Genomic DNA, 13,129 nt, shown 5'->3' with positions numbered 1-13,129 from the left:
GCTGCCTCTGTTGTGGAGCCAAACACACAACCTGATTGAGAGTATTCTCCTTTCTTTACAAATGATAGAATAAGAAACTGGTATTAATTTTCAGTCTTTTTAAAAACTAGCATCCTGCTAGCAAGTTGGACTGTGACTCATATGGTGATTAAGACTCATGCAGTAGGTGGAGATGAAGTGATCTTCATGATATGTGGTCTTCATTTACATGTATGTTTGCTCTTTGACATTTGCTTAAAATTACTTTTGGGCTGTGGGAAGGCATGCAGCCACTGAGGTTCATCTAAGCTCATGTAGCCCTCTTAATTTAATGGTTGTAACCTCTTTATAGTTAAATGCAATGCAAATGCTGGTTATTTTCCTCCCCTCTTTTAAAAGTGCAAGCATTATTACTTAGAAAAATTTAGACAGACAACTTCCATTTCAAAGACCCCGACATCCCATTTCTGCACTGCGAGAAACAGTCCTAAATGATTTGGTGATAGTACCTCTAATGAGTCAACCGTGAAGCTGTTGTTACAGCTCTGTCATGATGTATTTTGCAAAGGTATTTCTGCCTGTCAATGTGCAGCATGAACTGACTTACAGATAATACGGTAGCACACAACTTTCTTGCATCAAAGGCATCAACCTCTGCTTCTTCTGTGTGCCAGCATTTGAGGAACTGCCTATTAAGCATAGATATAAGTCCCCAGAAAAACCCACAGGACTAAGTATTGTTGACCTAATACTTCATTTGACTAAAATGTTCAGCATTTTTCATGGCATAACCTCAGTTCCTGTGCACATCTGACACAATTCCTCAAATATCACAACACAATTATCTTTAGTGTTCTAGTACATTGCATTTGTTTGACCTTGTACATCTGTTTTAAGCACCTTTATAATTAATTTAGTATTTTGCCTAAACAAGCTTATGATTTCCATACAAATTACTAAGAGAAACTAATGTGGCAGTATTTAATTGTAACGGTGAAGGCATGAATGCAGTTTTTAAACCTAGAAACTGTTGCTTGATAATTGAACATACAAGTAATGTGTTTTTCTTGTGCTGCTTGAAAAATAAATACATCCAGCCTGTTTAAAGTTCTGTCTGCTGAAAAAGATGTATTATTTTAAGAAATTAATCCCATCAGAAGACACTTGCAGGCTTCTGGTTTTGATACTGGTAGCAGCTTGTAAATACACTGGCAGTCTCTTTGAAATTTATCTTCAATTTAAACTGATCACTGTGAATGTTGCTTTTTGCAAATTTCAGACAAGAGGATCTTCTAATGTGACTTCTTATTCCTTATTGGGTACTACTCATTGTGAATTGATTCAAGTCTTCAGTAGGTCACAGACCTCTTTTACATCAAGATCTTTAGGTATGACTATGAAATTTTGATGTAGATTTAGCTTCAGAATAGTACATAGTTCATGTGGGTTGTGACATCTAGTCCAAATCAGGATGCTGAGTAAATTTAATTACTGTATATCCAGTTCTGTGCTATAGTGAGCTATTTTAAAACTTAAAAACTTCTGTCACTGTACCTAGCTGAGAATGATTTGGTAAATTGCTATTTCCAGTAGGAGAAAACTTAACTGCCTTGAATAATAGTCAGATGTGAATTAGATGAAGCTTATGTTTAGAAAACAGTTGCAATTCTATAAAATTCCTTAAAATTTTCCTGATGGTATGCAAGTGTTATCTCAAAATCTCAGTTCTTTTACCTGGTATGCAATGAACTGACAACCACAGTCAAGATAACTTGTTTAATCCATATCTGTGCAGAGATGGGTGCTAGGTGGTAATTCCACAAAGCCAGCACACTGCACACAACATATTTCTACACTTCAAACTACACAAATACACATTTACTGTAATGACCAGTGGGTAGCTTCTTATCACTTTGTTCCTGGTTAGTTAACAACATGCCTCCTCTCAATTTAAAGTCATGGGATCCTCTTTTTCAACTCTGCATGTTCAGTGAGGAAGGTGCTTGTCTTGGTGGGGGGCTTTTTCCCCCTCAAGGGTAGGTTTTTCACTGTGTTAATGAGGAAAGCTCACTCATGGTTCAAGTAGTTCTCTCCTTGGTTCAATTGGCAGCTTTTGTTCCTGTACACTTATCTTGGCATTTCCCTGCTTGATGGTTTTATGGTGTCTTCTGTTGCACTTACCTCAGTTTGTATTGCTTTTTCAGGGTCACTTGGTTAGCTTTAACAGTTCCTTGAACAATTCCTGGCATTCTTTTACAGCCCTCCTTTGGTCATTTTATTAATAAAGATGTAATACAAGTAGTTGTGCAAGCACACTGAAAGATAAATTTACATAGTCTTGTTTATGCAGTGTAATTTTACTTCCTTGCAGGTATTTAGTTTTCATTTAAAAGGGCAACATGGAGAGTACACTACATTATTGTACTATGAATAAAGACATATGACAAATTGCTTCATGGTGTTTTGAGTCTTTAGTACTATAGTCAAAGAGAGACTGACTTAAAGGTGGCACAGAGCATTAGTTCTGTGATGTTTCTGGTCTTGATCCCATTTTTTAAATCAAACAGAGGTAGTGTTTTGATTAATAAAAAAAAAATGGAGATGGATCACTTCTGGTAGTTAAATAATGAACCTTGCTCAGATTACTTACACCCCTATGATGTCAATTTGTGGGGAATAAATATCTGTACACAGGTGTCTTAATGATGCAACCTGGAAGTCTAACTGTCTTGAGTCCTAGATAGGTTCAAAAGGTCTCATCTTCTGAACTTCTGGAAAGATACTTCATTACCTCCTTAGTGGCTGTTATTCTTCCCTTTTAGCAGAGCAGAATTTGTCCCATGACCAGAGAAGTGCCAATTTACAAAAATCACAGTGGGTGATTCGAGTTCCAGATAAGCCTAATACCTAATTTCCAGCTTTCACTGCCCCAGCTCAATCAACTACTGTGTTTGTCTCCAGGCTTTTTGTAGCTTAACCCTTTCAAGTTGTCTTTAACAAACTACCTGCTAGGCTGCTAGGTGTGTGGTGGGAGGGTGTCATAACAGTATCAACTTCCACCAGAAAGGACACTCAAACTCAGTTGGATTCAGTCTTTTTTAATAAATTAATGTCATTCAAAATACAGTGCCAGAACATGATGCAGCTGAACATGCTAGTAAGGTTTTGTCATGAAGCACCTGTGTTCATGTTAGATTGGCGGCACCCCGCTACTGCTAGTGGTTCCTGGGATTAATGCCAGAGCAGCACTAGTCATCTGCTCTCCTGCACGCAGAGCACAGGATATTCCTGAACAGTATGCTCCCCCCAAAGTAAAAAACCTGACAGCTAAGGGGTATCTCTACACAATCACACTACAGTAATGCTTGTTATTAAATTAACAGAAAATAAAGACCTGGTTAATCCACACTAAAACTTTGTTTTACAATGGAAAAATACATCAGCAGCAGGAAGTAATATACATGAGCCAATGTTACTGTAATACAGAATGTGGAGACATTTACCGATTAAAGCTCCACACAGACCCGCACTATGAGGGCTGACAATCCCTATTGCAAGCCCAGCAACTTAAGTCCACACCTGGTAAACTACCAGCTGCTTGGAAGACCTGTATTCTAAATAGACAGGTATAAGTTAGTGAAAATAGAATACATGCACCTAATAATACAGCTTGACTGAACCTGCAGTCATTTTGCCCTGCATGTTACCATACAATGGAAGATCTACCCTTCCTACCACAGGTAGATCCATGGGATTTGTTTCTTTTTCTTTTAATGGCATTACTATACCAACATGGATATTAGTATTAAGTGCAGCACAGTCCTTTAATTAGGCCACACTGACAATTATATAACTAGCACTTGAGTAGAATGTCCAGAAGTAGTTCAAATATAACTGGAAGCTACTTTCAGAAGAGTTGTGACATCATCCTAGAAACAGTAACTACTTTTTTCTGAAGCTAATTTTCCTGAACGGAGAATTCATAGAACTAGAAAGTAATTCTTTAGACAAGTCAGATGCTTAAGCTCATGATATACATACAAGTTTCTCAATTACCAGATAATAGTATTTCAGATTATGGAAGCATATCTGCTCATTTTACTGATTCATACTGGATGGCGGCAAGTGTTAGGTAGGGCATAAAAATACAACTCATGAAGGACAGGTCTGGCATTTCTGTTTCCAGACCTGTTCTTTCACAACCTTTCCTTTCAAGGTAACTGAGCACAGGATCGGCTGTGCAGTCTAATCTGGGAGCTATACGGGTGGCAGAGTAACCATCTCCCCATCCAGCTCAAATTCATCAGCTCCATCTGGTGAGAAGAGGTACGTTGGAGGTTTCCATGGGGACTCTTCAAGGCAGGATGGATACAGCTTTCCCACAGTGCACCGGAAGTCCTTCCCCAAGTCCCACAGCACACGTTCCGATATATGCTGCCTTAGGAACCAGCGATCGAGTTCCAGGTCATACTGGTAGGTGGCATACTTGGCCCTCTCGTTCATGTGGGTTTCTCGTATAAAGACGCACAGAGAATTAGAGATGACAACGGCTCGAACGCACGGGTCAGAATACCGCTTGGCAGGGATGTTGGCTGCCATCCTCCACTCGTTTTTATTCACGTCGTAGATTTCCACAGTGACGGAAGACCCATCTACAGTACTGCTTGGGAGCCTTACACCAGAATTGCTGGCAATATGCAGTCCGCCAATATAGAAGATTTTGTCTCCAAAAGCAGCAGCTGAAGCAAAACACCTACTTGTTTGTCTCATAGCCATTTCTACCCAAGCATCTGACCTGGGGAAGTAACAGTACATCAAGTTGTGTGTCATGACGTAAATGCAGTTGTGAACAGCCACTGCTGTGCTCCATTGCCACGCACAGGGCAATGGGCTTACCATGGTCCACTCATCCTTCTCGGTATCGTACCTCTCCACAGTTCTCCTGTTGAGCTCTCCACCAACGCTGTCCCCTCCAATTGCATAGATGTATCCTTCACAGCAGACCAGGGATGGCTTTATACGAACAAAGAGCATCGGTGTCTTTGGAAACCAAGTGTTTTGCTGTGCATCAAACCAGTAAAAGCAATTCACAGTTCTGAAGGCAGCCTGGAGTTTGCTGCTTTTACTGTGATTAGTTTTCGTGTTTTTCAGAGGGACTTGCCCACCCGCTATATAGATGTCATTATCGGGAGTTACCAGCGTCCCAACCTTATGCAAGTCAGCCGGAGGGCTGCACAGTTTGTAAACTTTTTCTGCCTGGGGGCTATAACAGACAGAAGAATAAAGACTACCAGGGTTTTCAGCAGCAGCTTCAATGAAAATCATCATCTCCTCTTTCGTCATACCAAGTCGGGGCTTGAAAAACTTAGGCATGGATTTGTACAGTCCTTGCACCACCACCGATTTATCATTGGGTGGTAAGCCTTGGAACCAGGCTCTCTGTGTCACTTCTGAAAGTGCATCGATTCGGATTTGGCTAAGAACAGAGGACAAATACTGCGATCGTGATTCTGTGTTGTACTCCAGCCACAACATAGCAGCTTCACGAACTGTCTCCTCCTTTTCCACATTTAAATTGTCACTGCTTAAAATATCTATCAGTAGATCATGTGACAGTTGCATGAAAGCCTCCTGGTGGTACACAGCTGTGAACTTGTGCTCTACCATTCTTTTAGCACTCTGTTTTAACTCTTCACAGCTGAAGAGATCAGCAAAACTTAACAGACGCACACAATTTTCTGCATTAATTTTTTTGATTAAGTATTCTCTACACTGCTGTAACACATCATCTACCTGTAATGCAAAGAAAAAAAACACACTCAGTATTACTGCATACAATCTATTCCTTCACATACCTGCAGCAAGGAGAAGTACCCGCATTTAGTGTCGAACAACAGAGCTTAGGCCTGGAATACTGTACATACACAGAAATACAGCCGTGACTTACTCGACCGCCCCATACAGATCAGGTACATCACATCATTATGTCTGCTGGAGAAACTCATTTTCTGAATGTCAGAAGTGCACTGTTTTACATCCACCCTCCACAGGGACCATAAAGCGAGGAGGGATGGGTACAGGAAACCTATCTGGCAAGCAACTGCTGTCTGTATTGAGCAAACTGAAGAAGGGTATTTTGAAATGACTAAACAGAGAAGACTATTTAACAAAAAAAAAAAGGTTCAAAGATTAGCAGCAGTTATTTCATACTCAAAATAAAACATTCCTACCTGTAAGAAGCAGGCAGTTTCATAAAGCTGTTCTACTGTGCTGTCACTTATTGCCAAGTTACCCGTGTATGCATAAGTTATGATAATCTGTAAAGTGGATGCATCCACATTCCTCAGGTGTACATGGGTTTGTTTACTTTCACTTAGTCCACTCATGAACATGGCTCTGAGGAAAAATATACACATTAAGACAAGGATCAACAGTAAGTACAGCAATCTTAAATAGTCACCCATAAGTCTTCAGCGATTACACTCCAAAAGGTGAACAGCCTTTTTGGTTGCCTGTTTACACCTGTTTAGTATTTACCTTAGGCTACCATCTAGTATTTAAGCCAAAGCATTTGTGCAGAACATCCACAAAGTACCATCAGTGCCTTCTGCAGAAGTATTTTATATTTATGCAAACTCTCTAGTGTTAATCAGCAGAGCACTAATGATTTTAGAGTTATAATGACAAAATCTAAAACTTTTTCTATGTTAGGTGATATTGAGAGGGAAGAAACATCCTCCAGAAAATACTGCTGAAACATACACAATTAGATCTTAGGTTCTAAAACAGAAGTCGCAGATTTACATAGTGGACTGAGCTAAGTCATACCAAAAAGCATGCTCCTCTGGGAGGAGAAAATGAGCTTAGAAAATGGAGCAAGGACTAGCACTCCACCAAGTATTTCTTATATACCATTCATAATAATATGCAGTAAGCTTTTAGTTTGTAGACAAAAATCAATGACACAAAACTATCAGACTCAACACGGTTAAGAACTCACTGGCTTCTAGTAGTGTAAACCAGGTACTTGGCAATTTTCTTAAAATGGGACACACTTGATTTTAAGAGCTTTGCATTAATTCAGGTTTGGTATTTAAGGTTGCATTGAAAATTCAGCTCTAGGCTCTTTGTATTTATTTGGGGCTTTTTAGGGAAGATAGGAGAGAAGTTAGAAGGGACAGTGCGGGCACCCTGCAGTCCTGCCCCCAGAGCAGAGGTGAAGGGGACATGGAGGTACACTCCCTAAGCAAAGACATTCCAAGAAGCATCTGACACCACAACAGTGCCCCACCACCATTCCCTCCTCTACCCCATCCCCATCTCTCTGCCTTCTAAGCTCCTTAACTCAGGGCAACTTGCCTTTTGGGAAGGATCACTGATGGCCAAGTGAGTAACAACTTGCCATGCAGCTTTTTTAAGGTTAGCAAGACAGTACAAGTGCCAGCAGAGACTCCTCTTCACAGAAAGGAAGAGGTGGCTGTTGGAGAACCTGGGCTCTCGTGTGTGGTGAGCGGGCTGTGCCGGAGCTGGGTGGCCGCAGCACAGCGTTCGAGCACCAAGATGGAAGATAAGTGGGCTGCAGTCATGCACAGTCGCTGGATCACACTAAGAGATCCTTTTCTCTTCTTCCCCTTCTCCCCACAGCCTCCTTTGGGGCTATCAATGTTTCATAATAAAGCTAAATTTAGGAAGCTGAGCATCTTTTTGTAAAGCAAAGTAGAGAAGAAAAACAGAACATGACAAAACCACAAGCTTGATAATTCTTTTAACCAGTGCCAAAACCTCATTCCACAAATAATAAACAAACACATATGAGAGATCTGACTGCATATTCTAATGCAGCACGCTGCGTGGACTCACAACAGCTTTCCAACCTTATGATTAGCCACCCACATTAAATCTGGCCACATTTCCAGTGGCTGTTATTTTACAGACTGTTGGAACTATGTCATCTGCACAAGGCCAACAGCAATAATCATTATCTAGTGATCACAGTACTTGTTGCTAAAAATTGTACCACGCTCATCTGAGATGAAAAAATTAATACAAAAAGCAGCAACAAAAACTTCTGTTAAAGTAATAAATTAATCCTTGAATAGTTCTATGCAAGAAAGCAAAATACAGAAAACACTTTGGAAGTGTTCTGTATAGTGAGCCCGTCTCAACAAGAACACAGAATTTGCAAATCTTCCCTTGATTAAACAGGAGAGAAGTTCTAATACTTCCACAATGCATCAGGAAGGTAAAACATGCATGGATATCACCAAGACTAGTTTCAAGCTTCAAAATTCCTTCCAGCCAGCCAGATTAATTACACTGTGTTGCCAATAAAAAGTGATTAATCACTGCAGCAAATTCATGGTGCCTCATCTTCACTATGACAGTATCTGCAAAAAGTAGTAGCAGTCGACAGATCTTATCAATAAAATCTTTTCAAAACACAGAAAACAGGACACCTGGAAAGCGGGAGCTACTGAATTTAAAATTTCAACAGCATCTCAGTTGAAGGAAAAATCCAAACAACCCCCCCCCCCCCAAAAAAAAACCTGTTGCAATTGCAACAAGACTCAGGCAAGAGAAGAGTTTGTCTTCTTTGCTGAGCAGAAAAAAAACAAAACACAACAGATGATTCGGAAAAGGAAGCCATGAACTTGCACAGCAATCCCTGCTTTTAGCAGAGGCTTCTACGAAACTACAGCTAATAAACACGACAATGGAACTCCCACAACGAAGTCTCAATAATCCCCTCTTACCCTACCTTGGAAAATAAAAAAGATTCAATATTTAAAGACCAACTATGACAAATAAAGAAATTTACTAATCACTCAACTCCCTAAATAAATGACCCATCCAAGTGTGATTTTTTTTTTTACTACTTATTGTAAAAATTACAGTACCCATCCAGACTAAGTCACAAGATGCTGGAAAATTTATTTTACTCTTTTGTTGTTGGTAAGTAATGACATTTAGGTCTTTTACTTACTTCACTGATCTTTAAAACTCTCTGCAACACATTAATTGTTAATCAGTTAAGAAATATTATACTCAAAACCAGGTATCACAGATTTTCTAGAATTAACAGATCCTAGTTTGAATACTCACCTGAAATACGAGCTGCACGTTGCAAGAACCATCTTATGGCAGGGAAATTCGGTGCCCTCAACAATCAACACTATGTCAGTTAGCAACTGCTGTTCATAAAAGAATTTTAACTGCTCCAGCAAGGATACAGCATACTCTGTATTTATCTGCCTCTCGTCCTGGGTAGACATGACTGTATTCCATTAATATTTCCAGGACCAGAGAGAAAAGTCAAGATCTTTTTGCCAGAGAAAGGTCAGTTGAGTAACCAGGGAAGAAATGGCAGGAGGTCTGTAGGTCTTTAGCCTTCAGAAGTGATAGGTTTAAAAAGGCAATGTTATCTTGGACTGCTGAATCAATGTTTCAGACTTTGACCTACTATTAGGTCATCATGCCTTGACTTGATGTCACAATCTGTTCAGAGACTTTCAAGAGTGTCTCCAGAGCTCCTGTTGAGATCTATGACGCAGCAAATGAATGAGCAAAAGTGAAGTCTGAGGTAGATTTCGTGGTAACATCTCGTGATCAATGGCTGCGCTTGAGTGACTGAAAGCAGGAAAATAAAATTAATTTACACATTAGAGCTTTTTCAAAAACCTTTCATAGTTACCCCTTAAAAGTAATTGCCTAACAAACTTATTTCTAAATTAGTACTCAATTACTTGCACTAAAACCCTCATAGAGTAAAAAAATTAAACAAGTATTGAAGAGAAACGAAGAGCAGAATGGTTTGTATATTAATTCTTATCAAGACCTAGACTCATGAATGAAGATAATTTATTTTGTCAACACAGCTTCTAAAGCTGGAGTTAAAATGAGGTTCAGTAAGACTTTATACATCTTCCAAGAATTACCCAGTTTTCTCAATGAGCACAGCTGTGCATTTCCTTTAACCATTGATAAGACATCCAAATATTTTTTAATTTCCATATTAAACAGCTACTTTTTCAGCTTCGGTGGTTTTACCTACTTTAAGCTTATCCATACCGGGCCACTAAAAATATAAATGTAGTTTCTTCAACATTCCATCATTTTCCAACTAAACTGTCAACATCAACCCATTTATTTCACCTTTGGCACTCTACTAAAAAACAAAGAGAACCACAGCTAAGGATTAAAAAAACTAACAACCTATATTCCCAAATCTTATTTGATTCATCTTCTCTATGTTTCACCTATTAGCATTCCACATTCCTTTTTTTTCCTTCCAAGTCATTTCCAAACAGCCATGACTGCTGCAGACAGGAGAAAAGTAAGGAGATAAGAGGAGCAAAGGGATGCTGGAATAGCAGGGGTCAACACACTTGGAGTGGTTAAAAAAAGCAATGACCACAGGCCACCAACGTCTGTTTTATTGTTTGGACATTTCTTGTCCTCTTAAAAATGGGGTCAAGTTTTATCTTACCTTCCACGAAAACACAAAAACATAATTAAGAATGGGATAGTTGTGACAGTAAAATCACCACCACAAAGGACACCTTATTACCACATCTACCAAATACTTCCAGATTTATTTAATCTTGCAGCTGTTCTTTTGTAGTCCAAAATCGAGGAATAACCAGGGACAGTCTGTCTACTCTCCAACACATCACTATTCATTACAGTCCACAATGAACGGTGAATGCAGAAATACCTTACTTAAAAGGACATCCTTTAAATTCAACCAAAAATATACTATTTAGTGTAAGATAAAGGCTGTAAATACCTGCCAGTCATATCAAAGATCTGCTATTTCAACAGAGCACCGCCTGCAACATAATTTAACATTCACTCACTGGAAACAGACATGCTTAATTAATGCTGCTTTAATTACTACTGATTTAGTGTCACTGATCTTTTTCAGTAAAGAAATGTACAAACAAGAATCTCAAACTCTTAGTTTTTACTGGTGGTTTAACTGGAAAACAGTCAAAACAGTCAAACCCAGGATTCACTGTTTGTTCAGGTGAAGCCAGTTAATTAAGAAAACCAGAAAAGGTGTTAATATCTGGGGGAGTAAGGAGAGACTAGTATCTGCTGTAACAACACATATTGGCATAAGTCTTGACTTCAGACCTTCAGGTTTCAGGTGCAGTTAACTGCTGATGTCACTAAACCACAAGTATATCAAGGATATACAAAGATATTACTCATCCAAAGCAACGACCTTCTGCTTCAAGTTACAACTTCTTTTCACCAAATTAGTATGCATCCTATCTCTGCATCACTAAACACTATCCTGGTTATCTGATAACAGCTTAACATGCAACCTGATCCACTGACAGATTTTGCACTGAACTTTAAATGGCTATAGAGACACACAGACTTCCTAAGCGTGTTGGGCCCACAGAAATAGCTCGTGGCTCTACTGGTATCCTGGGTCTCTGCAGCATTGTTCTTCCTGGTTTAAGAGCAAAGTTTCAAGAACAATCCAAACTGGTGGATTAAGCTCTGTTCGGGCAGAGCATCAGTAGGGCTAAGCTTCAGCAAAAGAAGTCACTGATACCCTAACTTCCCGTTCTGGTGTAATTTTAAAGAATATACATCTTCAGAAACAGGAAAAAGAGAACAAAACTAATATGCACTGGTTTAGTCATTAGGTAACAGAACCAGTCAAGGATGCCACAGAGAAATTGATATACACCTGCTAGTAAGATTAAAGACATTTTTGGCAGCATGTGGCTGAGAGTCAGTAACTGAAAAAGCAGACCTGTTCAACAGAAGATGAGTTGAAACTGTGAAATTAATTACTATAAATAGCTGGAACATTTGAGTATGACCCTCGGTAGCAGAAAAGACTGAGATGACAACAGGAGTCTTGTTGCAGAACATTTATGTGATGCAAACCACCTCTGAACTGTAAGTTTACAAAGCTGAAGCCCTTGGTTTACAGCTGATCTGAAACCATCTAATTTCTGTTATGTGTTCCAGGGAAGTGCACATGGTAGGAAGATGCTACGTACTGATTCCTATTTTCCACATCCCTACTGTGTTTTGCTGCCAAAGATAAACGTTTGCTGAGAACAAACTCTTGTATTTGTCACAAAGTCAGGAGTCACATCCCATTCCCTTGTAATGGAACTATGCTAAGTACTCCTGAGGAGAACATTACATCAGGGTCTCTGAATTTCTCATTTAAAATTACTATTGTCATTTGCCCAAGAGAAGTGAATCTGTTCAAAACATTAGGATAAGTGGTACAGGAACATCATTTCATGCCTGGAAAGTCATCCAAGACTACCTATCTCACACTTCTCTGAAGAATAAGACAACAAGAGATACTCTCCTCACTTTAGAGACTGAAAAACTGAGGCACTGAAATAAGAATCAGCTTGTCCAAAGCCACATACTTGCCAAAGGAGAACTGTAAGAGTCTCAGCTCTCCCCAGGCCCAACCTAACCTCTCTCTCACTGCACGGTGCTCGGTTGACATACAGCTCTTATACTGCAGCTAACTGAAAGTTGAGGAACCGGAAGAGACGTCTACAGATGCAGATGTCTCCTGTAGTTCTCATAACTACGCAGCAGTGAACATTTCTTATTTATGGGTAAAAGTTCTATGGCTGAAGTTAGCTTCATATGCTGAACTGAAATTCTGATAGAATAAAAATAATCCTTGAATACAAGTTCTGTGAATAAGACTTTTCCCTTCCAAAATGTCACTGGAATGCCCATTTTGTTCTGGGTAACTTCTCAGAAGTCAGCTATCTAAACCAGGACTGGTAGGTAGCTGCTGAAAGGCCACATGGGGACTGGATTGCAAATTAAATCCAATTATTACCAGGTGATCCAAAGTAACTCCCTATTAAGGTGGAGAGCAACATTAAATAACAGGTTAATAAGAGGGTTTGGTTTTAAGTAATTATTCCTTTTATCTTAAGCAGTTTTAATAAGGTGGCTTTTAACACTTGTTCATGTACTTCAAATCTGAATGAGACCATTCAAAGAATTAGCCATCAAGTGTTAACTAGTTATGGGATAGGCTATTAATTGCCATCCTTAAATGTGTTTATCTTCTAAAGTCAGGCAAAGATTGATATACTGAGATACATACTGCACTACATACATGGAAGTGTTAACACTATATTTC

General features: G+C 39.3%; 1 protein-coding gene across 1 annotated transcript; it reads right to left on the bottom strand.

The window, feature by feature from the left end:
- Positions 1–3,061: 3,061 nt before the first annotated feature.
- KBTBD2 (kelch repeat and BTB domain containing 2) lies at positions 3,062–13,129 on the bottom strand. Its single transcript, XM_026844022.1, has 3 exons — positions 9,082–13,129; positions 6,210–6,375; positions 3,062–5,772 (listed from the first exon to the last, which is right to left on the bottom strand). The coding sequence occupies exons 1-3, from the start codon at positions 9,249–9,251 to the stop codon at positions 4,237–4,239; spliced, it is 1,872 nt and encodes a 623-aa protein (XP_026699823.1). The 5' UTR covers positions 9,252–13,129; the 3' UTR covers positions 3,062–4,236.

This window comes from Athene cunicularia, assembly GCF_003259725.1.
Source record: "Athene cunicularia isolate RWA chromosome 2 unlocalized genomic scaffold, athCun1 chr2_part2, whole genome shotgun sequence".
Lineage (NCBI taxonomy): Eukaryota > Metazoa > Chordata > Aves > Strigiformes > Strigidae > Athene > Athene cunicularia.
This window is presented reverse-complemented; position numbering and strand designations above follow the sequence as displayed.

Excerpts from the sequence above, each read along its gene's own strand:
- KBTBD2 (XM_026844022.1), bottom strand. The coding sequence starts at position 9,251 with ATGTCTACCCAGGACGAGAGGCAGATAAATACAGAGTATGCTGTATCC. Across the intron at positions 6,376-9,081 it reads ACGTGCAGCTCGTATTTCAG|AGCCATGTTCATGAGTGGAC; the intron begins GTGAGTATTCAA and ends ATTTTTCCTCAG. Across the intron at positions 5,773-6,209 it reads AAACTGCCTGCTTCTTACAG|GTAGATGATGTGTTACAGCA; the intron begins GTAGGAATGTTT and ends TTTGCATTACAG.